Raw genomic sequence first — 25049 nt, forward strand, 5'->3', positions numbered from 1 at the left:
CACGGATTGACATATCAGAATGGGAATGGGAAGTGGAATTAAAATGGGTGGCCACTGGGAGATACCGCTTTTTCTGGCAGAGGGAGCATAGGTGCTCAGCAAAGCAGTTACTCAATCTATGTCAGGTCTCACTGATAAACAGGAGGCCACACCCAGAGCACTGGACACAGTACAACATGATCCCAATAGACTCACAGGTGAAGTTTCACCTCACCTGGAAGGACTGTTTAGGGCCCTGAACGGTAGTGAGGGAGTAGGTTTAGGGGCAGGTGTAGCACTTGGTCTGCTTGCAAGGATAAGTGCCAGGAGGGAGATCAGTGGGGAGGGATGTATGGATAAGGGAGTCGCGTAGGGAGTAATCCCTGAGGAAAGCAAAAAGTTGGGGGGGGGAGGGAAAGATATGCTCGGTGGTTGGATAACATTCTCTCCACATGCAATCTTATATTGATACAAATGCTATCCCTTTACTTCAAGGACTTCATTTTTGGTGAAGTATAATAAGGCATTCTATCAAATGCCTTTTAAAATAATTGCATGGAAAATTACTATGTCAAAACTGTTGAAAGATTATTGCTGATGGAGGCATCTAGGTAGTAGTAAGTATTGTCAAATGTAAGGTAGGGGAGGAAATGTTCTTTGATTTATCATAAAGTGAGGCAGCAGAATCATTCCCTGGGAAATCACATGGTGTAAGGGGATTGACAGTGAACAAATGCACACATTAAAATGCCATCCTCCTATTCCCCGCATGTTCTTGACGCATCGGTGTTGCTCAATGCTAAATAAATACCGCATGTCAAAAATCATTACCCACAGTCAAACAAAAACAAACAGGTTGATATGGCCAGAGATACAATAAGAAATGCGTTTTTATTAAAGAACATATGTTAATTATGAAGTGCAACATTTAAAAACAAATACACTTGTACAGTCGGGTAGAGCTGAACTTGGGGAAAAAAAAGGGACAAAATTTGCCTTTGGTCACTAGTGCTGAACAAGTAGAAGAATATAATTTACCTGCTGTACTTATTCCCACAAACTTAATTCCAGTTCAGGTCAATGAAGTGAACAGAATTGAATGTATGGAAACCAAATATCATATGTTCAGTTTTGATCACTAGAGATAAATTTCTTCATCAAGGGAATTTGAATATATGTATCTGGTGTAGATCGACATTGGATCTACAATACTATTTTAATACTTATGGTTTTTAAGCTTCATCTTTGTTAGTTAATTATTCCTTGAAAAGTTAAACTCGATAGTTTAAAAATGCAACCATAACTCAACATTCTATCCTGCGGAAGCAACGTCTGCAGAATATGAATGCATCTGACTGGAACTGTAGCATGTGACAAAATTGAATGGAATGCAGGAGAAGGTGACTGGAATTATGAATGAGGCAGTAGTACAAAAATCCATGCTCTGGTATTGTTAAGTCTGATTGCCCTTTCTCAAACTTGTTTTCATTTGACTTCAACGAATAAGAAAATGAGGTGGAGTACAATAGAAACTGCCAGTTCATTATTGCCCATAATGAGGTAATATCAAAATGACTTTATATATAAGTGTATTTTTTGTTTCTGTTTAGAAATATCCTACATTCAAACACTCACAGTATTAATTGATTATTACTGCAATATACAAGAAATTTGTGGTGCCTTATCTGAACAAAACAATCTGCTTTGTTTAACATCCTGTTTCAGACACACAGTGACAGTGCACATCCAATCTTGGAAGGCCGGAAGTTTCTGTGTGGTTGTGCTTTACTTACTAGAAGTGAAATCATGTGCTTACATTTCCCATTTTTTAGTCTGGTAAGAGGAAGAGTGGAATCTGTGAGTGTCAAATATAATTATAGAATCTGTAGTTTAAGAAATCACTTGCTGATAAAATACCCTCTCCAGCTTGTAAAATACTCTTTAAGGGCCACATAACTGTTCTATGAAATTAGTTCCCAGAGTAGTACTGTAGCAGGAACATGTTCATCAATCCTTTACTAATGCATAGTCCCTCTTTAGTGCTATCCAAGTCCGCAGTACTCAATATCTTAAAGCGTACGTTGTTTTGTAAATCCAGTTTTTTTAAAGAAAAATATTGAAGCATTTATACATAATTACCCAAAAAGAAACACATCTAAAATTGTTTATAAACAGCAAAGTTGTCTAAGCATACACTGGGCATATGAACAACATAAATAGTACATACTGATATAAAATATCATAAAATATCAAGCTGAAATACTGTAAATTGATTTAAAATCCATTGTTCAGTTTTACACGTAAAACCTGAAATGAAAGGCAGCAGTATATAAATCAGCTCTTTGTTCAAAAATGCATATTTTGTAATCTGTTTCAAACTACAAATGAAGTAAATGAAGCCATCCTTTACAGTGCTGTGATCTTCATTTTGAAGTACAAGTCACAGCTGACAATTACATCAAATCTCTTTATTTGTTCTGTTCCTGTCCAATCAGGCAACCTTTTAGATTGAGAACATCAATCTGGATTTATTACAGATTTCCAAGTGTACCTATTTCAGCATCTTTTCAAACAATTAGCTGGATGATAGTTTCTGCACATGCTGAAGGCAATTGATCTGGGCCAGTAACAGACCTAGATAATGCAAGATATGCAGCTGTTAAATAATCTTTTACAACACACATGATCTTAATGACAAGGTGAAGTTAATCCTGAGTGGATTAACCTGCTCTGAATTCTCATGGAGCTGTGGAATTCAGGGTTTTCTTGCAATGAGGCTCAGGGGATGTGTGGTATCACAAGAAATATAAAAAAATAACTGAAATGGCCAAATAGAAAATAAAAGTCATAATGTGAATACTATCTTCAATGTATAAATGTTACTGAAATTTACTGCAGTTTATGCATATTTTTAATGTAAAATTTTAAACATATTTAAGTACTTCATCTGCCAAAGTGAGCAAATTATTTTGTTCAATTGTTTTTAGTTTATTCATAATTTATTGCCAACTATCTCAAATTCTGAGAGGCAGAAGTTCATGTTAAGTCACTTGTGTCACGTCATTTGTACTTCACTTTCAAAATTAATGGAACCAAAACTGGGAGGTGGAGGAAAAATGCACAGAGCCTCCTACATGATACACCAAGGTTGAATGTCTATCCCAGAGATATGCCACGTTAACAGCAGAGGCGTCATGTTAACAGAATCACAATCGTGGGCTCACAGACTGGCCTGTGTTGAGAAATGAGGGAGACACAAAGGAAACAACTAAGACGCCATGCGCAAAGCTGCTCATCATTATGAAAGATTATAATGCACAGATAATGGTGAAAGGCAAGGTAACTTTAAACATCAAAATTAAAATGAGACAGAATGTAAAAAAAAAGGATGCATTTTGATATGAAAAGAACTTCCACTGAGGAGGCAGAACAAAGTATAAACTAAATTTAAAGAGGAGGAAAAGAAAGGGAAATTCAGTGATTGAGACCACTTATATGACTGAGAATGACAGAAAAGCAGAAATACGTCAAGAATATTGCAAGTTCTTTAGAGGGGACATGAGAAGTAATAATTATTGAAAATATATCCACTGGTTATCTCAATTACAAAAATAACATGGCTGGTAAAAACACCCCATTTAAAATGTTTGATATTGTGAAAGCTATCCTCTATGTTTGTATCCTGTTACCTTTTGAAACAATCTACTGATATATCAAACCAGACAAAGAGAATCTGAGAGAGTGGAGAGGCACAGGCCTGGTGAGCAGAGAGAGGGAGACTGGAGAACCTCACAGATCCAGTAAGTGTATGCGTACTGGGGTTAGTTTGTTATTATTATCGTTGTCACATATATGGAAGTACAATGAAAAGCTTGTCTTGCAGACTGTTTGCACAGATCATTACACAGTGCATTGTGGTAGGACAAGTAAAACAGTAACAGAACGCAAAATAAAGCGTAGCAGCTACAGAGAAAGTGCAGTGCAGGTACACAACAAGGGAAAAAGTCCTGGTGAGGTAGACTGTGAAATCAAGAGTTAATCTTACTGTACCGAGGAACTATTCAATAATCATATAACAGTGGGGCAGAAGGTGACTTGGAGCCTGGTGGTATGTACTTTCAGGCTTTGTATCTTCTGCCCAATAGGAGGAAGAGAAGACAGAATCTCCAGGGTGGATGGGGTCTTTGATTATATTGACTGTTTTACAGAGGCAGTGAGAAGTACAGATAGAGTTGACGGAGGGGAAGCTAGTTACTGTGATGTGTTGAGCTGTGTCTCTAACTCTACAACTCTGCAGTCACTGGCAGAGCAGTTGGTTTACTGAACTATTATGCATCCAGACTGGTTGCTTTCTCTGGTGTTCTGATAAAAATTGAAGAGGGTTGATGGGAACATGCCAAATTTCTTTCGCCTCCTGAGGAAGTAGAGGCATTGGTGAGCTTTCTTGACAATGGTGCCTACATAGTTAGACAAAGACAAAAGACAGATGTTCACTCCTAGGAACTTAAACCTCTCAACCATCTCAACTTCAGCACCACTGATGCAGACAGGGACATGTGTACTCCCCCCCTTACTGAAATTAATGACCAGCTGCTTCGTTTTGTTACTCTGAGGAAAAGGTTCTTGTCATGACATTATGTTACTAGCTCTCTATTTCCTTCCTGTACTCCAACTCATTGTTACTTGCAAAACGGCCCATTATGGTGTTATCGTCTACAAACTAAATTGAGGGAGTCTGGAAGATGGGGTTGGGGGCACATGTCCGGTTGGAGGAGAGTGGGAGTCTGGGGGGGGGGGGGTGAGGACCTACTGAGTGGATAGAGGAGAGCCTACAACAAAGCAGGAATTTGGAGCTGTTAGTGAAGAGTGTATGAAAGTGGCACTCTCCAGTTCACAACCACAGTCTATGCCAAAGAATGACATGTGAGGACATTAGATGCCGAATGGTCAGCATTTCTTCCCAGCCTCTTCTGATTAGCCCAAGAGATTTAAATCAGAGGATGACAGTATCATTAAAGAGTGCACAATGTATTAATGGCCTACAGGAGGAAGCAGAGTGTAAACTATCAAAGGTTGATGGTTGCTGATGACACCCAAGTAGGTAAGAGGGCATATTTGCAATGAGGATATTTTCACTTAGCAACATGGTTAAGTGAGTGGTAAAAATGGAGGTTATGGTAAGAAAATGTGAAGTCACCCACATCAGTAAAAGGAATCATAAAGCAGACTACTATTTAAGTAGAGAGAGACTGCAATTGCGTGCTTGTGCATGAGGTACAGAAAGTTAACAGCATGTTATTAAACGGCAAACTTGTCCTTCATTATTGGGGGTTGGAATTTAATAAGAGAGAAGTACCAATGTTCAGTGTGTTGGTGAACTGCACCTGGAATTCTGTGTACCGTTCTGCTTCCCTATTTAAGAAGTGATATATTACCACTGGAGGTGGCCCAGCAGAGATTCACTTATGTGACAAGAGGATTGTCCTGCCTCAAACCTGGAGTTCAGAAGAATGAAGGATCAGCCTGCTGAAATATGTAAGACCCTAAAGGGGCTTGCCAAGCAGAGTCTGCAGCTAGAAGGAAAGGCTCAAATGAGAAGGCAGAGCCACAAGGTAAGGCAGAAGATATTTACAGTTGAAGTCCACTGGAATTTCTCCTCTCAAAGAATGGCGCATCTCTGGAATTCTCTGCACCAAAATGTTGTGTAGGCACAATTAAGGATCAGAGAATTCAGGGCTATGTGGAACCAACATTGACATGTGGCAGGGGGTGGGCGGTGGAGTTTGAAGTCTTTTGTAGATTAGGCTTGATCTTATTGAGTGATAGTATAGGTTTAGGGGCTGAGTGGATCACTCTTGATATTTTCTTGTCATTTAACTTATTACCAATTTCTTAAGTCTGATCACTTAAAATAACATTTATTTTATAAGGTGCAGATGCTCCTGATCATAACTTATAAAAAGAATATTTTTGCTTAACTTACACTGGCCAGCTTTTTCAGTGACGTCCAATGTTATTCTTCAAATTAACTGACAGAAATGATAGAGAGCTGCATTTTATAAAACTAAATAAGTTTCTGTACTTTTAAAGTAATTATTAAGATTTTTTCACAAGCAGATATATTTATTTTATCCCATGCTTGGAGTGATTTTGTGAAAAGGCTCTTTTCTTCTTAGTCTGACACTGCTCAGGATGCATGCGATGTCCATTCCCTTTTGTCATTCCTGGTGTTTCATCATCAGCTAGAAAAAAATGGAAAAGAGCAAATGCAAATGCCGATTAGACTGGTTAATTCCACAATTAGTGATTATGTTGTTATTTTCGTTTGCATTGAGCAGAAAACTAGTTTCATTGAGAACATGCACATGTAAGAAACAGCAGCAGACCTTTCAGCCTCTTGTGCCTGGTCTGCTTTTCAATAAGATCATGCTGATCTTTCAACATTCAACACCACTTCGCCGCACTAACTCTGTACTCGTTTCCACAGAAACACATAGTTATGGTATTATGAAATCATACGGCACGGAGACAGGCAATTTATCCCACCAAGTCCAATTATAAAGCATTTATTCAAGACATAGTCAATTTAATACCCAATCATCCTCTCAATAACACTGGACAACACATTTTTTCTGGAAGTGTTACTTCCTCAGAATTTTATTCTAGTTTAAGATAGTCCACTTGAAGCTGAACACAAGTATAAATTCAAACTACTTGCATCATGTAGGAGTTTGGAGAAATAAGAAGTTAATTTGTATTGAATATAATGCATTTAATTGCATTACAGTGCTGACACTTTGCAATAGTTCAACGAAGCTAAAAATGTTTCGTTGATGATTTCTGTTTATACTCCGTGTCAGAGGCTTCCTGCTTAAGGGTCCAACAATAATCAGCCAGCATTTATGGATTCCTGTGGCCCTGATACCATTCCTCCATGACCACAATATTCTGATGAAACTTTTCACCCTGCTTGACACTGACAGCGCCAAGATTCATAGGGAATAAGTCTAAATGGGAATGCAGTAAATTAATCTTTAGTGGCATGATGCACTTCATGGTTTTGTATGCTTGAAGCAAGTTGTGAACCAGCTACAAGTAGTTTGGTGCTCTGTAGCTGCCAAGAAAATTTTCAACAACATCCTTGAATGCCATCATGCAATTTTCTCTGGTCCAGCTAGAAGTTCTGCTAATTTCCTGTCATTGATGACCTGTTTGATTTGTGGACCAACAAAAACGCCCTCCTTAACCTTGGCTTCAGTTACTTTGACTTGAATTATGAATATCAAGTCTGGAAAACTTCAAAAAGTGGTAAAAGATAGGGTAGCTTCAGGGTGATTTTCATGATTAGCAGTCCAAAATCCATAAGATACACCCAAAAGTATTCTGGAAGCAAAACTCTTGTTGTCCAGTGTATTCAAATAATCCCTTATTGAGTGGAAATACCTTCATTATTCCAAAATATACCATTAATTTCTAGGGTTCAGTTTAGAGCCAGAACGTGGAAAAATGCCCTTTGGTCCATCTTGTCCATGCTGTCTAAAATGCTCCTCTAAGGGAATTAGGCCATGTTTGGCCCAGATCCCTGTAATCCTTTTCTATCCATTTCTGGACACTAAGAAATAAAAAAAGTGTTTTCACAGCTGCGGTTCAGACAAATGATGTGGCAGGAGCCATGCATTTTGAAAGGAAGCCTCAATTCTCAGGGAGTACAAAGAAACTTTCTATCAGTCAACTGCACTGTTGATGGGATTACTGCAAATGACAGCGCTGACATTTGGAAGGCAGTACATCAGTTAATTTTTTTTAAAAATCATCTTGTAAATCTGTGCCAAACATCATTTTGAATTTACTGCACCACATGGGTCCCTCATCACCTCACAGCTGAGCAGTAAATGCTGGAAAAGTCATTGATAGTTGCACCCTGAAAATTAACAAAAACTGCAGAATCTGAGTGGATAATTTAGACTCCACAACATCATTGAAGATGTGCAGCAATATCTTTCCCTTTCTTTGCCTATCTGCAGAAGCCTTTAACCATCCACTTTACCAGTGATTTTTATTATTTCCCTCTCCAATTTTCTAATTTCTCAACTATGTTCACTCCAGGGTTCAAGGTACATTTATCATCAAAGAATACATGCAGTATACAACTCTGAGATTCATCTTTTCCAGACAGCCACAAACAAAGAAAACGATGGAAGCTGTTCAAAGAAAAACATCAACCCCGCCATGCCAAAAAACAACAAAACAGCACAGACAGCAACACCAGCACCAACTCCCCCATACAGTAAAAACAAATCGTGCACACAGCATCAAACCCCAACCCCTCCACATAAAAAAAACAAACTGTGCAAACAGCAACAAGAACATCAACCCCTCAAGCCCCAAACACACCCCGCCGTGCAAAAACAACAAACAAATCATGCAAATGACAGTAAGAAAGAACAGGCGAAACACAGAATATAAAAGACAAAAGTGACAGAGTCTAAGGGAACCATGGTCAAATCCTTAAATCGCGGACCCTGAACTTCGGTAACATCCTCTGACAGCATAGTGGGAAAGAGAGACAACCCGGATGCAGGGGCCTTCCTCTGGGTGGGGGGGGGGAGAAGATAGAGATAGAGATAGAGATAGAGAGAGAGAGACACACCGTCACACACAGGCACCTCCCTCCGGCAACAGCGAGCGAGCGAGAGACTGTCACACACAGGCACCTCCCTCCGGCAGCAGCAGGCAAGAGGCTGGCAGATGGCACTGACCACTTGCTCGCCTCGATGTCTCAATCTTCCTCGATGCTTTAATTGGCGAGATCGGTGAAAAAATGGATCAATCATGAGCTTGCACCCTGTCTCTAAGCTTCCAGGCCTCATGGCCACTCGCCCAGCTGGAATCTTCTCAGAGACAGCAAAGTGCTAGATGGCTCAATCGATCTTCAAGCTGCAGCCCATAGGCTCTAACAGTACTAGAAACACACTTATAATAAAAAGAATATGTAGAAGATGTGAAAGAAACAGTTACGTGGACTATCCGAACGACGTCACCTGAGGTAGCATTGTTCACTGTGATCTTGTCCAGATGACTTCTGACTGAACTGAAGCCATGCAACATCTCATGTTAAAAGACTGCAACTTAAACGATGTATTGATATTTAAAGTTATGGCTGTTGCATTTAAATAATTTTCAGTATGGAGGTAGATGCACTTGTAATCCAATTGTAAACCTTCAACAATGTAGATTAATATTAGGAAAATTCAATTGAATGTTAAATCATGTTCATTGTTTTGGAAAAGTTGCCAGGGCCTGACAATGTGTTCCCTCAGACCCTAAGGGAGGCAAGTGAAGAAATTGCCAGGGCCCGAGCAGAGATATTTAAAACATCCTTAGCAATAGGAGAGGTACCAGAGGATTGGCGGATAGCCAATGTTGTTCCGCTGTTTAAAAAGGCTCTAAACAGAAACCAGGAAACTATAGGTCTGCCATTATTTGTGGGAAAGTTAGTGAAAGGTATTCTAAGGGACCGGATATATAAATATTTGGATAGACATGGACTGATTAAGGATAGCCAGCATGGTTTCATGTGTGGTCAGTCATGCCTAACCAATCTTATAGAGTTTTCGAGGAAGTTACCAGGAAACTGGATGAAGGCAAGGCAGTGGATGCTGTCTACAAGGACTTTAGTAAGGCATTTAAGATGAGGTAGTAAATTGGATTAAACATTGGCTTTGTGGGAGAAGTCAGAGTGTGGTAGTAGACGGCTGCCTCTCTGACTGGAGGCCTTTGACTGGTGGTGTGCCGCAGGGATTGGTGCTGGGTGCTTTGTTTGTCATCTATATCAATGATCTGAATGGTATCATGACTAAGTGGATCAGCAAATTTGCAGATAACACCAAGATTGGGGATGTAGTGGACAGTGAGGAAAGCTATCATGACTTGCAGAGGGATCTGATCAGCTGGAAAAATGGCAGATGGGATTTTAATGCAGACAAGTGTGAGGTTTTACACTTTGGTAGGACAAACCAGGATAGGTCCTATACTATGAATGGTAGGACACTGAGGAGTGTGGTGGAACAAAGGAATCTGGGAATACAGCTACATAATTTGTTGAACATGGCGTCACAGGTAGATAGGGTTGTAAAGAAAGCTTTTGGTACACTGGCCTTTATAAATCATTATATTGAGTACAGAAAATGGGATGTTATGTTGAAGTTGTATAAGACGTTGCTGAGGCCTAATTTCGAGTATTGTGTGCAGTTTTGGTCACCTATCTACAGGAAAGGTGAAAACAAAATTGAAAGAGTACAGAGGAAATTCACAGCATGTTGCTGGGTCCGGAGGATCTGAGTTATAAGGAAAGATTGAATAGGTTAGGACTGTATTCTTTAGAAAGTAGAAGATTGAGAAGAGATTTGATACAGTTATAAAAATTTAAGAGGGGTATAGATAGGGTAAATACAAGCAGGCTTATTCCACTGAGGTTGGGTGGGAATACAACTGGAGGTCATGGGCTAAGAGTGAAAGGTGAGAAGTTTAAGGGGAATCTTCTTACTCATAGGGTCGTAAGAGTATGGAGTGAGCTGCCAGCACAAGTGGTTCATGCGAGCATAATTTCAACATTTAAGAGGAGTTTGGATAGGTATGTGGATGATAGAGGTATGGAGGGCTATGGTCCCAGTGCAGGTCAATGGGAGTAGGCAGGTTAAATGGTTCAGCATGGACTAGATGGGCCAAAGGGCCTGTTTCTGTGCTGTACCTCTCTATGACTCAGTGACTTTTGAAGGATCAAGTTGGCATCAATGCCAAATATGTGTGGATGTTGATTTGACTGGATATATTCTGAAATTACTGTCTATAAGTCAATTGGATTTTAGCAATTCGATAAGCCCACAACAATTCAAAGATCACAGCCCTTTCAAGCAGTTGTGAAGTAAGTGGATTATTTTAAGTCATGTGCTTTATCTACAAGTGTGTTTTGCTATTATGGAGCCTTTCCAAGGATATTTAGGGAGGTCAGACTGGTTGTGGATATATTTATTCAAGTGTTGGAACAATCCAGCTTCGCACGTACAGTATACCAAATACAGAATGCCATTGAACCAGACTGTTGTCCTGTTTTAGTGACACAACACAGTATTAGAGCAATTTCCTCAAGCAGAAAGACAAACACAAAGAATATTTTTCAAGCTTAAATCTGATTTCTTGCCGACAATCACATGGTTTACTGGGAACAGTGGCTGGCTATGGTTAATTCTTACTATAGCAAATGTTGAAATTGTGGTCAGTGGTCTGAAAAAAGGCATGTCTGTCTACAAATCAACCTCTGAGCTTTTTGAGACACTTAGCTGGTGCTGTGCATATACAGTAGCTAATGTTCAAAAGTGCATCCCGCTAAAAGAATCACAAAATTACTATAAAGTTTAGAAAAAGCCTTTAGAAAAGTGATAGATTGTTTATTCCGGAATGGACAGGTAAAACAAAACCAATGCCATCCAGGCCAATTCAGCAGGCTTGAACACACCTTGCAGTGGACCATTTCCACAAAGGTACTAGGATGAAGCTACACTCCCCAGCAAGTGTAAATAAGTTCAATGCACAAGAGTTAACAGGGAGGCTCCAGTGAGGTAAATCAATGTATTTTATAAGTGCCAATTATTGCTGTAGTCATCACGAAGAAATTTTGTGGAGCAGGAAGACCAGAACCCAGGACGGCATGACTGAAGTGATAACTGTCCTGAGAGGCAATGCCAGTATGATCAAGAGACAAAATCATTCCTCAGTGACTAACATGCCCATGTAACCTCACCAAAGGAACAACTAGCAGGAAATTAGGAGGCATGACCACTTGGAAAGCTCCTAAATCAGGGAAGCTGAGAATCAAGGTGACCTTGAAACTCAATGGAAAGAGCAGCCTGGGGTAAGTTATTTTTTGAGGAGTCAGATATTATCTGGGACAACGCCCATTGAAGATGTTTTACTTCAGAGCAGTCCAGATAGGATACTGTGTTTCTGAATTATGTCTAGGAATAGAATGTTCTTTGATGGACATTTGTGTGTCTTCGGGGGCAAGATCACGTACCATGAGGGCCTGAGTTGTTAAATGCAAAGAAAGGTCTGGGCTTCAGCAGAAGCAATGGGCTTGGGAAAGAGTTTGGGTAGCCTACCCTGATGTAAGGAGGTGGTCAGTCAGATCTTAGCAGTGTGTTTTTAAACCACGAATGAACCTGCAAAGTAGCAGTATTTGGATGTTCAGAGTCAAAGTTGAAAGATAAGAGTACCGTGGAAACTGCAGGAAAGCAAGGGTTAAAATGGTTTGCTAGCCAAACAGAGTGCAGACACTTTGTACAGCCTCTCTCTGTGTTGAGGCTCACTAAGACAACAAGTCAAAATGATAAGCGGACAGAGACAAGTATGTAGGTATAGTGCAGTCACCCAGGCTGATCACGGTCCTTGAAAGCCTAATGCTTATACAGCCTTCCTGTTCAAGCCTGGGATCCAAGATCACTGAGCATACCAAGACAAGATAAAGATGCAACTGAAAGATTCTAGGATAACTGTTACTATTAGACAGTTATTTTACTAATTCTCATGTTATTGGACTTTAACACTCAGATTTCATTGGTACTTGGCACCTGAAATATGTATTATGATTGGCACTTAAATATGCAAATGAGGGGATTCAGAGTTTCTATTGTATCAATTTCTGTATAAAAACAGCATTTCTTTATGTAAAATTCAAACCAGTGTGGTGACAGGGGCCATGCTGTTCTCCCTATACACCAATGTTGTAAATAAAGTCTGACTGAGGAACAAGTGCTAGTTGTCAGAGTCCAGTTAATCAGCATTTACAAACCTGGAAAATGAAGTTGCAGAGCAAAACATTTTCTGTGTGAATTACAATCTGAATTTATTCTCTGCCAATGAGCAATCAGTACAGAGAACTGTTTGGATCAATACGCATATTTGTAGCAAGATATGTACAAAATCACCTTGATTGCTTGCAGAGGATGTCTAAAAAATGAGTGCAGGTGAGCCTAATTTCTGTGTTTTTGTAACTTTGGCATCCTCAGTTCTTCCCTTCTGGTAACTCAGTCTAAGTTGGAGTATTTGTAGGGTAGGAAGAATGAGGAAACTTCCACGTGCCTGTGAGCTTGTTCCTGACTGACTTGAGTAAAATCCTTTCAAATGAATTCTGCTCTTGCTGACAAGAGCAAGGAAGAATTTTAGCTACAATTTGATTTTTCGTGCTGTACATAGCTGATTACAATTGATTATACAAAAAGTTTCATCATCTTACATCTAAAAGTGTTTGACAGTAAGGTATGTGAGGTTTATTTTGTAGCCTGTGCTTTCAACCCTCACCAAGCCAAAAGCATTTTATGTAAATATCATACAAGTTGGATGTTCTAACTTTTTAAAATAAGTAATGAAAGCACATATTTAGTTACTACAGTACAAAAGATATTCAGGAGGCACTCAAGTGGATTTTTGTACATATTCACTGAATATTTCTTAGTCAATTTACAACAATTACTTTAGCTTTATATATAAAGGCTCCCAGTACAGGCTTTGTCCTTGATCTGTGTAACTTACTTTGCAGTTGCTAAACAGACTGCGGATTTCCCGGGTTATAAGGTCTCTGCACTCCAAATGCTGTAATGAAGATGTTCACAATAACGATTACAAACACCAGGCTTGTGGTGACATTGTTCAGGATGTCCAGTTTGTATTGCTTCCTGGGGTCATTCAGATCATATTTCACTGAAAAGGATACAACACTGTCGTTGAGCAATTAAAACAAAACAGTTAAAGGTTCACTAATAAATAATTTAAAAAATGTCCAATAAACATTACTTCAAACCATTAAATTATTAACTTTACCAAATCCCATTGTTGAATTAGGATTCAAACTATGGCAGATTAAATGAGAAAACAGCCTAACAGAAATTCTATCACATCTCGATACTGACTAAGCTATGTTTGGAATGTTGTCTACTCACAATTAAGTAATGCTGCATGCCTTAAAATGACATGCATTTTAATATTCAGAGATCCAATGTGTTGAAAAATATTGGGAAGGGAAAAAAAATGAGACACAGTGGCAATAGTGATGGAAAGAGAGGCCATCTTTGAGGGCCAAGGACAGAATCCATTTTCTTAGCAATAAGAAGCATATCTGCAGGGGAACTTTAAAGTTCAAAGTAAAACTTATTATCAGAGTATGTGCACGTCACTACATACAACCCTGAGATTCTTGTTCTGTGGGCATACTTAGCAAATCTATAGAACAGTAACTGTAAACAAGCGGTGCAAATGCAGATAATAAATAAATAGCAATAAATAATGAGCATGAAATAAGATCAAAAGAGTCCTTAAATGAGTGTGGTTATCCCCTTTTGTTCAAGAGCCTGATGGTTGAGGGGTAGTAACTGTTCTTGAACCTGGTGGTGCAAGTCCTGAGGCACCTGTACCTTCTACCTGATGGCAGCAGAGAGAAAAGATCATGGCCTGGGTGGTGAGGATCTTTGATGATGGATGCTGCTTTTCTACGGCAATGTATCATGCAGAAGCGCTCAATGGTTTGGAGGATTTTTACTTATGATGTACTGAGCCAAATCCACTGCCATTTGAAGGATCTTCCTCCCAAAGGCATTAGTGTTCCCACACCAGGTCGTAACAGACAGTCAGCTCACTTTCCACCTCACATCTTCAGCAGTTTGCCAAAGTTTTTGATGACATGCCGAATCTCCACAGACTCCTGAGGAAGTAGAGCCGCTGTCACAGACAGGTCCTCTGAGACAGTGACACCCAAGGAGTTAAAGTTACTGACTATCCACCTCTGATCCTCCAATGATTACATGGGCCTCTGGTTTCCCTTTCCTGAAGTTCCTTGGTCTGATGTGAAAATGATGTATAGTGCTGAAACTCAATGGTTCAATTTTATTTAAGAGAATGTACACAGTATACAATCTGAAACCCTTACTCTTTGCAGACATCCACAAAACAGAGAGAAAAAAACCCCCTAAAGAATGAATGATAAAAAAAAATAGAACTGGGGGACTTAAGTAGTTAAACATCAATTTGAATAATGTTAGAGTTAAAGGAAAGAAAGGGGAGGTTTTTCTGAAACATATTCAGGAGAATGCTTAAACATATAGTTGGTTGCTGGACCTGTTGATGGTGAGTAAACTAATTTAGTCAATCACACCCCATACTTATCATTTCATTTGGTTAACATTAAAAATGTGGAAGAGCGAAGAAGAATCTAAACTTTATTTCTGAGGACTAAATTTATTGGACTAAGAGGGCAAAAGCTTAAAACAATATTGACCGGAAAACAACGATGAAACAATATTTAATCTTCAAGGGCGTGTTTCTGGTTGATCTATTCCCTCGGCAGGGGAAGATACAGGAACGAAAACCAGAGTTCCTTATATGAAGGGGGAGGCAGAGGATACAATGAAGCAAGACATATGATACATTTCAAGAGTATTTTTACAATAATTTGAGAGTGGAAATGAAGAAGGAAATAGATTGGAAAAAAAGAGGATGTAAGAATAAAGGCAAATTAATTAGAATCACGTCAAATATATTATTGATACATGATGTGGAATTTGTTCTTTCGTGGTAGCTGGAAAAAGACAAAAATCTATAAACTACAAAAATAAATGAATATTACAAAAAGTAAAAAGACTCCAAAAATCTTTGGTTGGCATGAAAATAGTGAGTTAATAATGAGGGGTTACTGTAGGACTATTGAAAATAGAGTATGTGATGTACTCTTAGAGGTGTGGGATAATGCTCGAATACTTACTGAGCACTTTGTATTAATGTTTACTGAGGAAGAGGACACAGCATGTAATGAATGGGGTGAAAACTGATAGTCCGTATGTAATCAGTAACCTATGCTCAGAATGGATCATTTTCCTGGTCCATCCGGTTTTGCATTGGAGTGGATAAGGGAGGTTGAAAATAGTGCATGGGATTCTGTAATCTTTCTGTCTTCCCTTGCCACGGTCAGAAATTTGGGAAGTTTTAAATGGGATATCCTTGTTAGGAAAGTGTGTAAACACATTCTTTTACTTCTATTTTGATGAGATACAGTGCGGAATACAGTTCGGCCCTTCGAGCTATGCCTCACAGCGATCCCCTAGCCTAATCACGGGACAATTTAGAATGACGAATTAACCTACCAACCAGCACGTCTTAGGAATGTGGAAGGAAACAGCACCGCCCAGAAGAAGCCCATGCGGGGACAGGGAGAATGTAGAAGTTCCTTACAGGCAGTGGTGGGAATTGAAACCAGGTCACCGGGCGGTCTGAGTAACTACAAATGGCCATTTTAATATTAGCGGTGGAAAGCATTTTAGAAAAAAATAATTGGAGAAGAAAATTAAGTGTTACTTGGAGCAGTTTGAGTTAATAATGGAGTCAAGGCACAAGTATTAGGAAAAGACAGTACATGTTCAATAAAATTATATCTTAATAAGCTACACTGTAGGTTGATGAAGGAAATGCAGTAGATATTGTCTGCATGTGTTTTCGGAAATCATACAAAATTTACTGTACAGACGTGTCGGTGATACATTCTGGCAGAGGTGAGGTAGTGTAGATGCAAAGGCACAGTTATGTAGAATAAGCAGAAACCGAGGAGCCTGGCAGCTCACGGGCATTGACTTTGGAAGAAAATATTGAGCGAGTGGCTTGCAAAGGATATTGGATCCTGTGATTTATAAATAGAGGTATTGGGTACGAAACAGGAAGCTTTTCCGAACCTTTACAAACTTCGAGTTAGGGAAGTTCTAGTCACCACACCTAAGGAAGGATGTTACGGTCTTTTAGAGGACCTAAAGCAGCTTGACTGGAATAGCTCCAGGATGGAGGATCTGATTACAAGTTTAAATTGCAGAACTTAGGGTTGTTCTGTAATTTATTTGTTTATTTATTGAGATATAGCACAGAATAGGCCCTTCTGGCCCTTCTAGCTGCACCACCCAGCAAGCTTCGATTTTAACCCTAGCCTAATCACGGGACAACTTACAATGACCAATTATCCTACTAATCGATCTCTCCTATAATGCTGACTCTCCTCTCTCCTCGGTTCTGTTAAGCTGACTATTCCCATTATTTAGACAAGAGAAAATCTACAGATGCTGGAAATGCTGTTGAAGGGTCTTGGCTTGAAGTGTCGACTGTACTCTTTTTCATAGAGGCTGCCTGGCCTGCTGAGTTCCTGCAGCATTTTGTGTGTTATTTTCTATATTTATTATTCAAAAGTACAAAGTAAAACATATTATCAGAGTACATACATATCATCACATACAACCCCGAGATTTTTTTGTCTGTGGACACAATTAGTTAATCTACATAACAGAAACTGTAAACATCAGGAACTGTTAACTGTAAACAAACTGTGCAAATGTAGATACAAATAAATAGCAATAAATAACGAGCATGAAATGACAACAGAATAGAGTCCTTAAATGAGTGTAGCTATCCCCATTTGTTCAAGAGCCTGTTGGTTGAGGAGTAGTAACTGTTCCTGAACCTGGTGGTGCGAGTCCTGAAGCTCTTGTACCTTCTACCTGATGGCAGCAGCGAGAAAAGAGCATGGCCTGGGTGGTGAGGATCTTTGATGATGGATGCTGCTTTTCTATGGCAAAGTTTCATATAGGCATGCTCAATGGTTTGGAGGGTTTTAACTGTGATGTACTATGCGGAGTTCGCTACCATTGTAGAATTTTCCGCTCAAAGGCATTGGTGTTCCCGTACCAGGCCGTAATGCAGCCAGTCAGCACACTTTCCGCCACACATCTACATAAGTTTGCCCAGGTGTTCAATGACATGCCCGACCTCCACAGACTCCTGAGGAAGAAGAGGTGCTTTCTTCATAAAAATATTTATATGATGGGTCTAGGACATGACACCCAGGAATTTAAAGTTACTGACCCTCTCAACCTCTGATCTTCCAATAATTAATGGCTCATGGACCTCTGGTTTCCTTTTCCTGAAGTCTACAATCAGTTCCTTGGTCTTATTGACATTGAGTGAGATGTTGTTCTTAATACACCACTCAACCAAGTTTTCAATCTCCCTCCTGTATGCTGATTCATCACCCCATTTTTTTGATACAGATCACAACAGTGGTCTCGTCAGCAAACTTGTATATGGTGTTGGAGCTGTACTTAGCCACACCGTCACAGGGGTAAAGTGAGTAAAGCAGGAGGATAAGCTCACATCCCTGCTGCGCTCCTATGCTAATGCAGATTGTGGAGATGCTTTTGCCAATCCAAAATGACTGGGGACTACAAGTGAGGAAATCCAGGATCTAATTGCACAAGGGGGTATTGAGGCCCAGGTCTTGGAGTTTACTGATTAGTTTTGAGGGGATGATCATGTTAAATGCCAAGCTGCCATTGATAAATAGCACCCTGAGGTATGCATCTTTGCTGTCCAAATGTTCCGGGGTTGTGTGAAGAGCCAATGAGATAGCATCTCCTGTAGAGTGGATGCTTTGGTAGGCAAACTGGAGCAGATCCAAGACATCATTCAGACAGGAGCTGATATAGTCACTGGGCTATAGTCATTTAGACAGATTACCACACTCTTCTTGGGCACTGGTATGATTGAAGCCTGCTTAAAGGAGGTGGGTACCACACACTGCCAAAGTGAGAAGTTGAAGATATCTGTGGGTACTCCAGGCAGTTGGTCAGCATAGGTCTTCAGTACTCGGCCAGGTACTCCACCCAGACTGGATGCTTTCCTTGGATTCACTCTCTTGAAGGCAGCATGCAAGTCATCTTCAGATACTGAGACAAAAGGATCATCGGTAGACAAGGGGGTGCACAAAGCTTCATCCCTGCTCTGGTGGTCAAAGCGAGCATAGAAGGCATTGAGCTCATCTGGAAGCTCTGCTGTCCCCTATGTCACAAGATTTAGCTTTGTAGAAGGTTATGGCATTCAAACCCTGCCACAGCTGTCGGACATTCCCCGTGATTCCAATCTCATCTGGAATTTACACTTTGCCTGAGAGATGGCTTTCTGAAGATCATACCGGCACCTCCTGTAGCATTCTTGATCTCCAGACCTGGATGCCTCTGATCTGGCTCTTAGCAGTTCCAGATTTCATTGTTCATCCAGGGTTGGGGAAAACCCTGAACTATTTTGTGGGGACACACTCATCCACAGCTGTTCTAATAAAGTCTGTAACAACCCTGGTGTACTCATTCAGGTCCTCAGATGATTTCTTGAACACGGCCCAGTCCACTGACTCCAGGCAATCCTGTAACCGTTCCTCTACCTCCTGCGACCAACACTTAGTTATCTTGATCTCTGGAGCCTTGCTTTTTAGGCTGTCTGTATGCAGGTAGCAGGGGTACAGCCAAGTGATCCGAGTTGCCAAAATGCGGTCTCAGGAAGGAACGATAAGCATTCCTTATCGTAGTGTAGTAGTGGTCTAGTGTGTTGGCACCTCTGGTGGATCAGGTTACATCATCATCATCATCAGGTGCCATGGCCAGTTTGAGCTTTGACTGCCATGGCCCACACACTCCTATTTCGGGTCAAGTGGATCAATTCATTGGTATTCATTTCCAATTCTCTGGCTGCTGTCTCCATCATCATTTGTCTTTGTCTTCCTCTTGCTTTCTTCCCTTCAATCTTTCCCATAATTACTGTGCATTCTAACTCCTCTTTCCTAATCACATGTCCAATGAAGTCACGTTGCCTTTTCATGATCTCATACATTATTTCTCTTTTTGTGTTTGCTCTGTTCATGACATCCTCATTAGATATTTGTTTCATCCATGATGATATTCTTTGCATCCTCCTCAAAAACCACATTTCTGCTGCTACAAATCATTTCCTCATGTTACTAGATATTGTCCAGCATTCTGAGCCATATAACATAACTGGATAAACGTAACATTTCAGTACTCTGAGACGAGTTGTCATGCCTAGTTTAGTATTGATCAGTATACTCTTCATTCTCATAAAGGTCTTTTGCCATCCCTATTCTTCTTTTGATGTCCAAGTCGCACCTGCCATCTGAAGTCACCCAGCTTCCTAAGTAGCAAAAGTTCTTTACTTGTTTTATGTCTTCCCCATTTATTCTCAGCCTGCAGATAGGATTCTCTCCTTTTTGGATATCACCATACATTCTGTCTTTTTGCAGATAGATAGACCCAGTTTTGCACCTTCTTTAACAATTATATCAGAGGGGTTTAGTTTTGTCGTTCTTCCTCTATACTTGCAATTAACACAGTGTCATCTGTACATCTGAAATTATTGACATTTTCACCGCCAACTTAAACTTCTAAGATGTCTCTTATTTTTTGTAAAATTGTTTCACTGTACACTTTAAATAAATCAGGGGAGAAAACACACCGTTTGTCTAACGCCTCTCTCGATTTTCATAAACTGACTCACTTCTCCATCTATTCTTACAGCAGCAGTTTGTTCCCAGTACAGATTTCTGATTAGGCGGAGGTCTCTCGAATCTAGATCTAGAGTTTTTTGTAATATTTCAAATAACTTATTGTGCTTCGCTTTATCAAACACTTTTGTGTAGTCAATAAGACAAACAAACAAGATCTTTTTGCACGAATAGCTCATTCTGATAGTATCCCTAACATCAATAATTTGTTCTATTACTAATTCATCAGGACCTGCTGCCTTTCCTTTCTTCATCTCATTTATTGCATTACGAACTTCAGATTTTAAAATACTTGGACCTTCAATGTTTTTCTTAATTTCTGGTTTTTCACCTTGATCATCTTCAAGCAATTCCTGAATATACTCAGTCCATCTGTTCATAATCTCATCTTTTTTCATGATAATGGTACCGTCCTTTGCTTTCAAACATCCACCTGAAGAACGGAGGAGCTTTTTATCAGTGATATTTTTGATTTGTTGATGTAACCTTTTTGGATTAGTAATAGGGGTTCTTTCTATTTGCTCACATTCCTGGTTTAACCATGCTTCTTTGGTTTTTTGACATAAGCTTTTAACTTTTTTATCTGAGAACTTATATTCTATTGGATTTGCTTTCTTCTGTCTCCTTTCTTCCATTAGATTTTTGATTTCATCTGTCATCCATTTATTCTTTGTGCTTTTTTCTTTTTTAGGAATCGCTGACTTTGCTGATTCTACCAAGGCATCCTTTAGAGAGTTAAATTTCATTTCTACATGATTGCTATCACCTTCAACAGATTCTATTTCTAGAATTTGAAATCTATTCCTTACTTCAACTGTAAATTTTTGTCTTAAGTTTTCTTCTTTAATTAATTGCAAGTAGTCAAGGGATTGTTCAGATTACATGCTGGTTATAACTGGGCAGGGTTTTCTCCAAACAGGCCTGGTTAAAGTTGCTGACTATAATTTGAAATTTGTCGGGATGGGCCGTTTTTTGTTTACAGACAGCATCATGATCTCAGAGAATTGACCAAGGTTGAGTGAGTCATCACAACTTAATATTATTACATGCAGCCGTCATCTCCATCTTCACTCTTCTAAACCATTCCTTAGCATTTCGGTCACACTCTCACATGCACAATCTTCTCCACCTCTCACCTCACTCCCGTTTGCTTTGCCACGTCCCTGCTGCTGTCTTTTTATCTCCCTTTCTGTTTTTCTCTTTGCACTTTCCTCCCTCTCTCCTTTGCCCTTTTATTCAACGATTCTGCCTCTCTGTTCCCTCTGCCCCACCTCTTCAGCTCTCCATTTGCCTCTTTTGTATGCTTTACAGCATTTTGCCCTCTTTCTCTCTCTTCCTCTGTCTCTCCCCTTGTCCATCTCTCTCCCTTCCTTCCCTTCTCCATGTCTAGAGGGAGGAGCAAGTAGAAAAGTCATGTTTTATGAGGAGAGACACCCAGCAGTAGAGGTCTGCAGTCAGACCAACGGGGAAGGACTTCCATGGAAGTCATCCAGTCAGATGAACAGACTTAAGAGTAGTCAGATGAACCCCACAACAGGGAAACATTTCACTGGAGGGTCTTAGAAAGGTTCTATGAAATGCTAATGGAAGTATGTAGTCTGCCAAATGAGCTGCATGGTGGAATCCTTACCACATTCTTGTGGGAGATGGTGTAGACCCAGGTGAACCTCACCTCTACTTTGGATGTGATTAGTTCTCTCACGCCAAGTAATAGGAAGAGTGCAACACTGTAGCTGAAGGAGCAGGCTTCTGCCTCTATTGAGGCTCGGTCCTCATGCTAAAGAGCTCTGCTATGTAGAAGTGCTGGACAATTTTCTTTTTGTGTATACCGTATGTCAGTAGCTGTGGTCTGTGGTCTGCAACATCTGAAGAAAAGCGGCCAAGAATGAGCATAATTGAGCCTTTGGCTGGACAGCACGCTGGACACACGTGAACTTGTTTTTGCAACCATATATACAAGTGAAGAAGATTGTGTGAAAGTTGCATACCATTGCTCGTCTAAGAACTGTCAGCAGGAGCACATATCCTCATGACGCCTGTGCTGAGCTTTTATGTACACCCTGTGACATGGTCCCTAAGGGTGTAGCGCCTGGACCCATCTGATGCTTGTCCGTGTCATCTGAGAAGAGATGTGTTAGATCTAAACATGGGGATCGGAAAATACTTTATGGTTACAGCAAAAAGTTTGAGGAAGTGCTTGAGTTTTCAATGTACGCAGGATGCAGGGTAAGCTCTCAGAGGGTGAAGTGGTGACCAACAGTCTGATCATGAACACTGATCTAATCTGAGTGTTTTTTTTAGCTTTCACACCTTCAAAAGGTTCCTTAAATCCAGCTCTTTTGTAAGTGTATGGTAACTGTTATTTTTCAGAGGAGCATAGTTTTTACTTCGATGGAAATTGAAATTGGGATTGGATTAGGTTTATTATGTCACATGTACCGATGCACAGTGCAACAGTCACCTTGCATACTATTCATTGGAATTGCAAGTTCAAAGTAAATTTATTATCTACATACACATATGTCACCACATGCAAACGTGAGATTGAAGTTCTTGCATACGCAGTAAATCTAAGAAACATGATAGAATCAGTGAAAGACCATGCCCAACAGGATGGACAAACAACCAATGTGCAAAAGGCAATAAACTGTGTAAATACAAAAAGAAAGAAATAATAATAATAAATAAATAAGCCAAAAAAAAATCAAGAACATGAGATGAAGAATCCTTCAAAGTGAGTCTATGGTTGTTGGGAACAGTTCAGTGATGGAGCAAGTGAAGTTGAATGAGGGTACCACCACTGGTTCAAGAGCCTGATGGTTGAGGGGTAATAACGCTTCCTGAACCTGGTGCTGTGTGTCCTGAAGCTCCTGTACCTTCTTCCTGAGAAGAGAGCATGGCCTGAGTAGTGGGGGTCTTTGATGATGATCGCTGCTTTCCTGCACCATGCTCCATGTAGGTGTTAGGTGGGTTTTATCCATGATGAGCTCAGGCATACCCACTACGTTTTGTAGGATTTTCCATTAAAGGGCATTGGTGTTTCCATTCCAGGTCTTGTTGCAACCAGTCAGTATACTCTCCACCACACATTTATAGAAGTTTCTCAAAATTGTAGATGTCACGCCGAATTTACAAACTTCTAAGGAAGTAGAGGCGCTACTGTGCTTTCTTTATAATTGCTGGGCCCAGGACAGATATTCTGAAATTATTATTTCAGGGTTTATTATTTATTATTTTCACATTTCTTGTCACATGCCAAGGTACAATGAAAAGCTAATCTTGCACACTGTTCATAGATCAACTCATTACGCAGTGCACTGAGGTAGTATGAAGTAAAACCATACTGTAACAGAGCACAGAAGAAAGAGTAACAGCTACTGAGCAAGTGCAGCGCAGGTAGACAATAAGGTATGAGATGCACATGTGGCTGTCAACGATGGAGCTATCCTCTGCAGGTTTTGACTATTTATATATAAAAGTTTATTCAAATATTGCATTATTACAGCCATGCACTACTGTACAATAATCAGGACTTCATAAAACACACTATTTACAGTTTAAAATCAAATATGATTTTAACGGTCCACAACAACCTTGTCCACACCCCCCATTATATCTGGACTCCTATCACCCAGTGGCACTCACGTCTACTATGACGAAATGCTTTAAGAGGTTGGTCATGGCTAGAATCAACTCCTGCTTAAGCAAGGGCCTGGACCTGCTGCAATTTGCCTATCGACACTAAAGGTCTACAGCAGCTGCACTGGCTCTCTACGTGGCCTTGGATCACAATAGTAATACCTACCTTGGGCTGCCGTTTATTGATTACAGGTTAGCGTTCACCGCAATCAAAACCTGGGCCTTTGTACTTCCCTCCTTGACTTCCTCACCAGGAGACCACAGTCAGTGCGGATGGGAAATAACATCTCCTCCTCGCTGACAATCAACACTGGTGTACCTCAAGAACGCGTGCCCAGCCCACTGGTCTACTTTCGTTTGATGACTGTGTGGCTAAAGGCACAGCTCAAATGCCATCATATTTGTAGATGACGCAACTATAGTTGACAGAATTTCAGACGGTGACGAGGACGGATTCAGGAGCAAGGTAGAGCAGTTGGTTGAATGGTTTTGCGGCAACAAGCGTTCCCTCAACATCAGTAAGACCAATGGACTGATTGGGGGCCTCAGGAAGGGGAAGTTGAGGGAACATACAACAGTCCTCATCGAAGGATCGGAAGTGGAAAGGATGAGCAGTTTCAAGTTCTTGGGTGTCAACATCTCTGAGGATCTATGCTGGGCCCAACATATTGATGCAATTACAAACAAGGCCATATTGCATTAGGAGTTTGAGGAGATTGGGTATGTCATCAAAGACTCTCACAAATTTCTACAGATGTACTGTGGAGAGCATTCTAACTGGTTGCATCTCCATCTGGTATGGAGGGGGTACTGTATAGGATTGAAAAAAGCTGCAGAAGGTTGTAAGCTCAGCCAGCTTCATCATTGGCACTAGCCTCACCAACATCCAGAACACATTCAAAAAAGCTGCATCCATCATTAAGGACCGCCATCACCCAGGACATGCCCTCTTCTCATTGCCACCATCAAGGATGAGGTACAGGAGCCTGAAAACACACTCAGT

At 40.2% G+C, this 25049-nt stretch overlaps 1 protein-coding gene across 2 annotated transcripts in view; it reads right to left on the reverse strand.

Annotated features, from left to right (window-relative positions):
* Window positions 1-869: 869 nt before the first annotated feature.
* Window positions 870-25049, reverse strand: part of ninj1 (ninjurin 1) — a 63430-nt gene continuing 39250 nt past the window's right edge. For both annotated transcript variants that reach the window (XM_063068118.1, XM_063068117.1), the window contains exons 3-4: window positions 13567-13734; window positions 870-6221 (exon numbers count right to left, since the gene is read on the reverse strand). In XM_063068118.1, coding sequence (XP_062924188.1) covers window positions 13577-13734 — 158 coding nt within the window. In that variant the 3' untranslated portion in view covers window positions 870-6221; window positions 13567-13576. The remainder of the gene's footprint in view (window positions 6222-13566; window positions 13735-25049) is intronic.

Source organism: Mobula hypostoma, chromosome 15 (genome assembly GCF_963921235.1).
Source record: "Mobula hypostoma chromosome 15, sMobHyp1.1, whole genome shotgun sequence".
NCBI lineage: Eukaryota > Metazoa > Chordata > Chondrichthyes > Myliobatiformes > Myliobatidae > Mobula > Mobula hypostoma.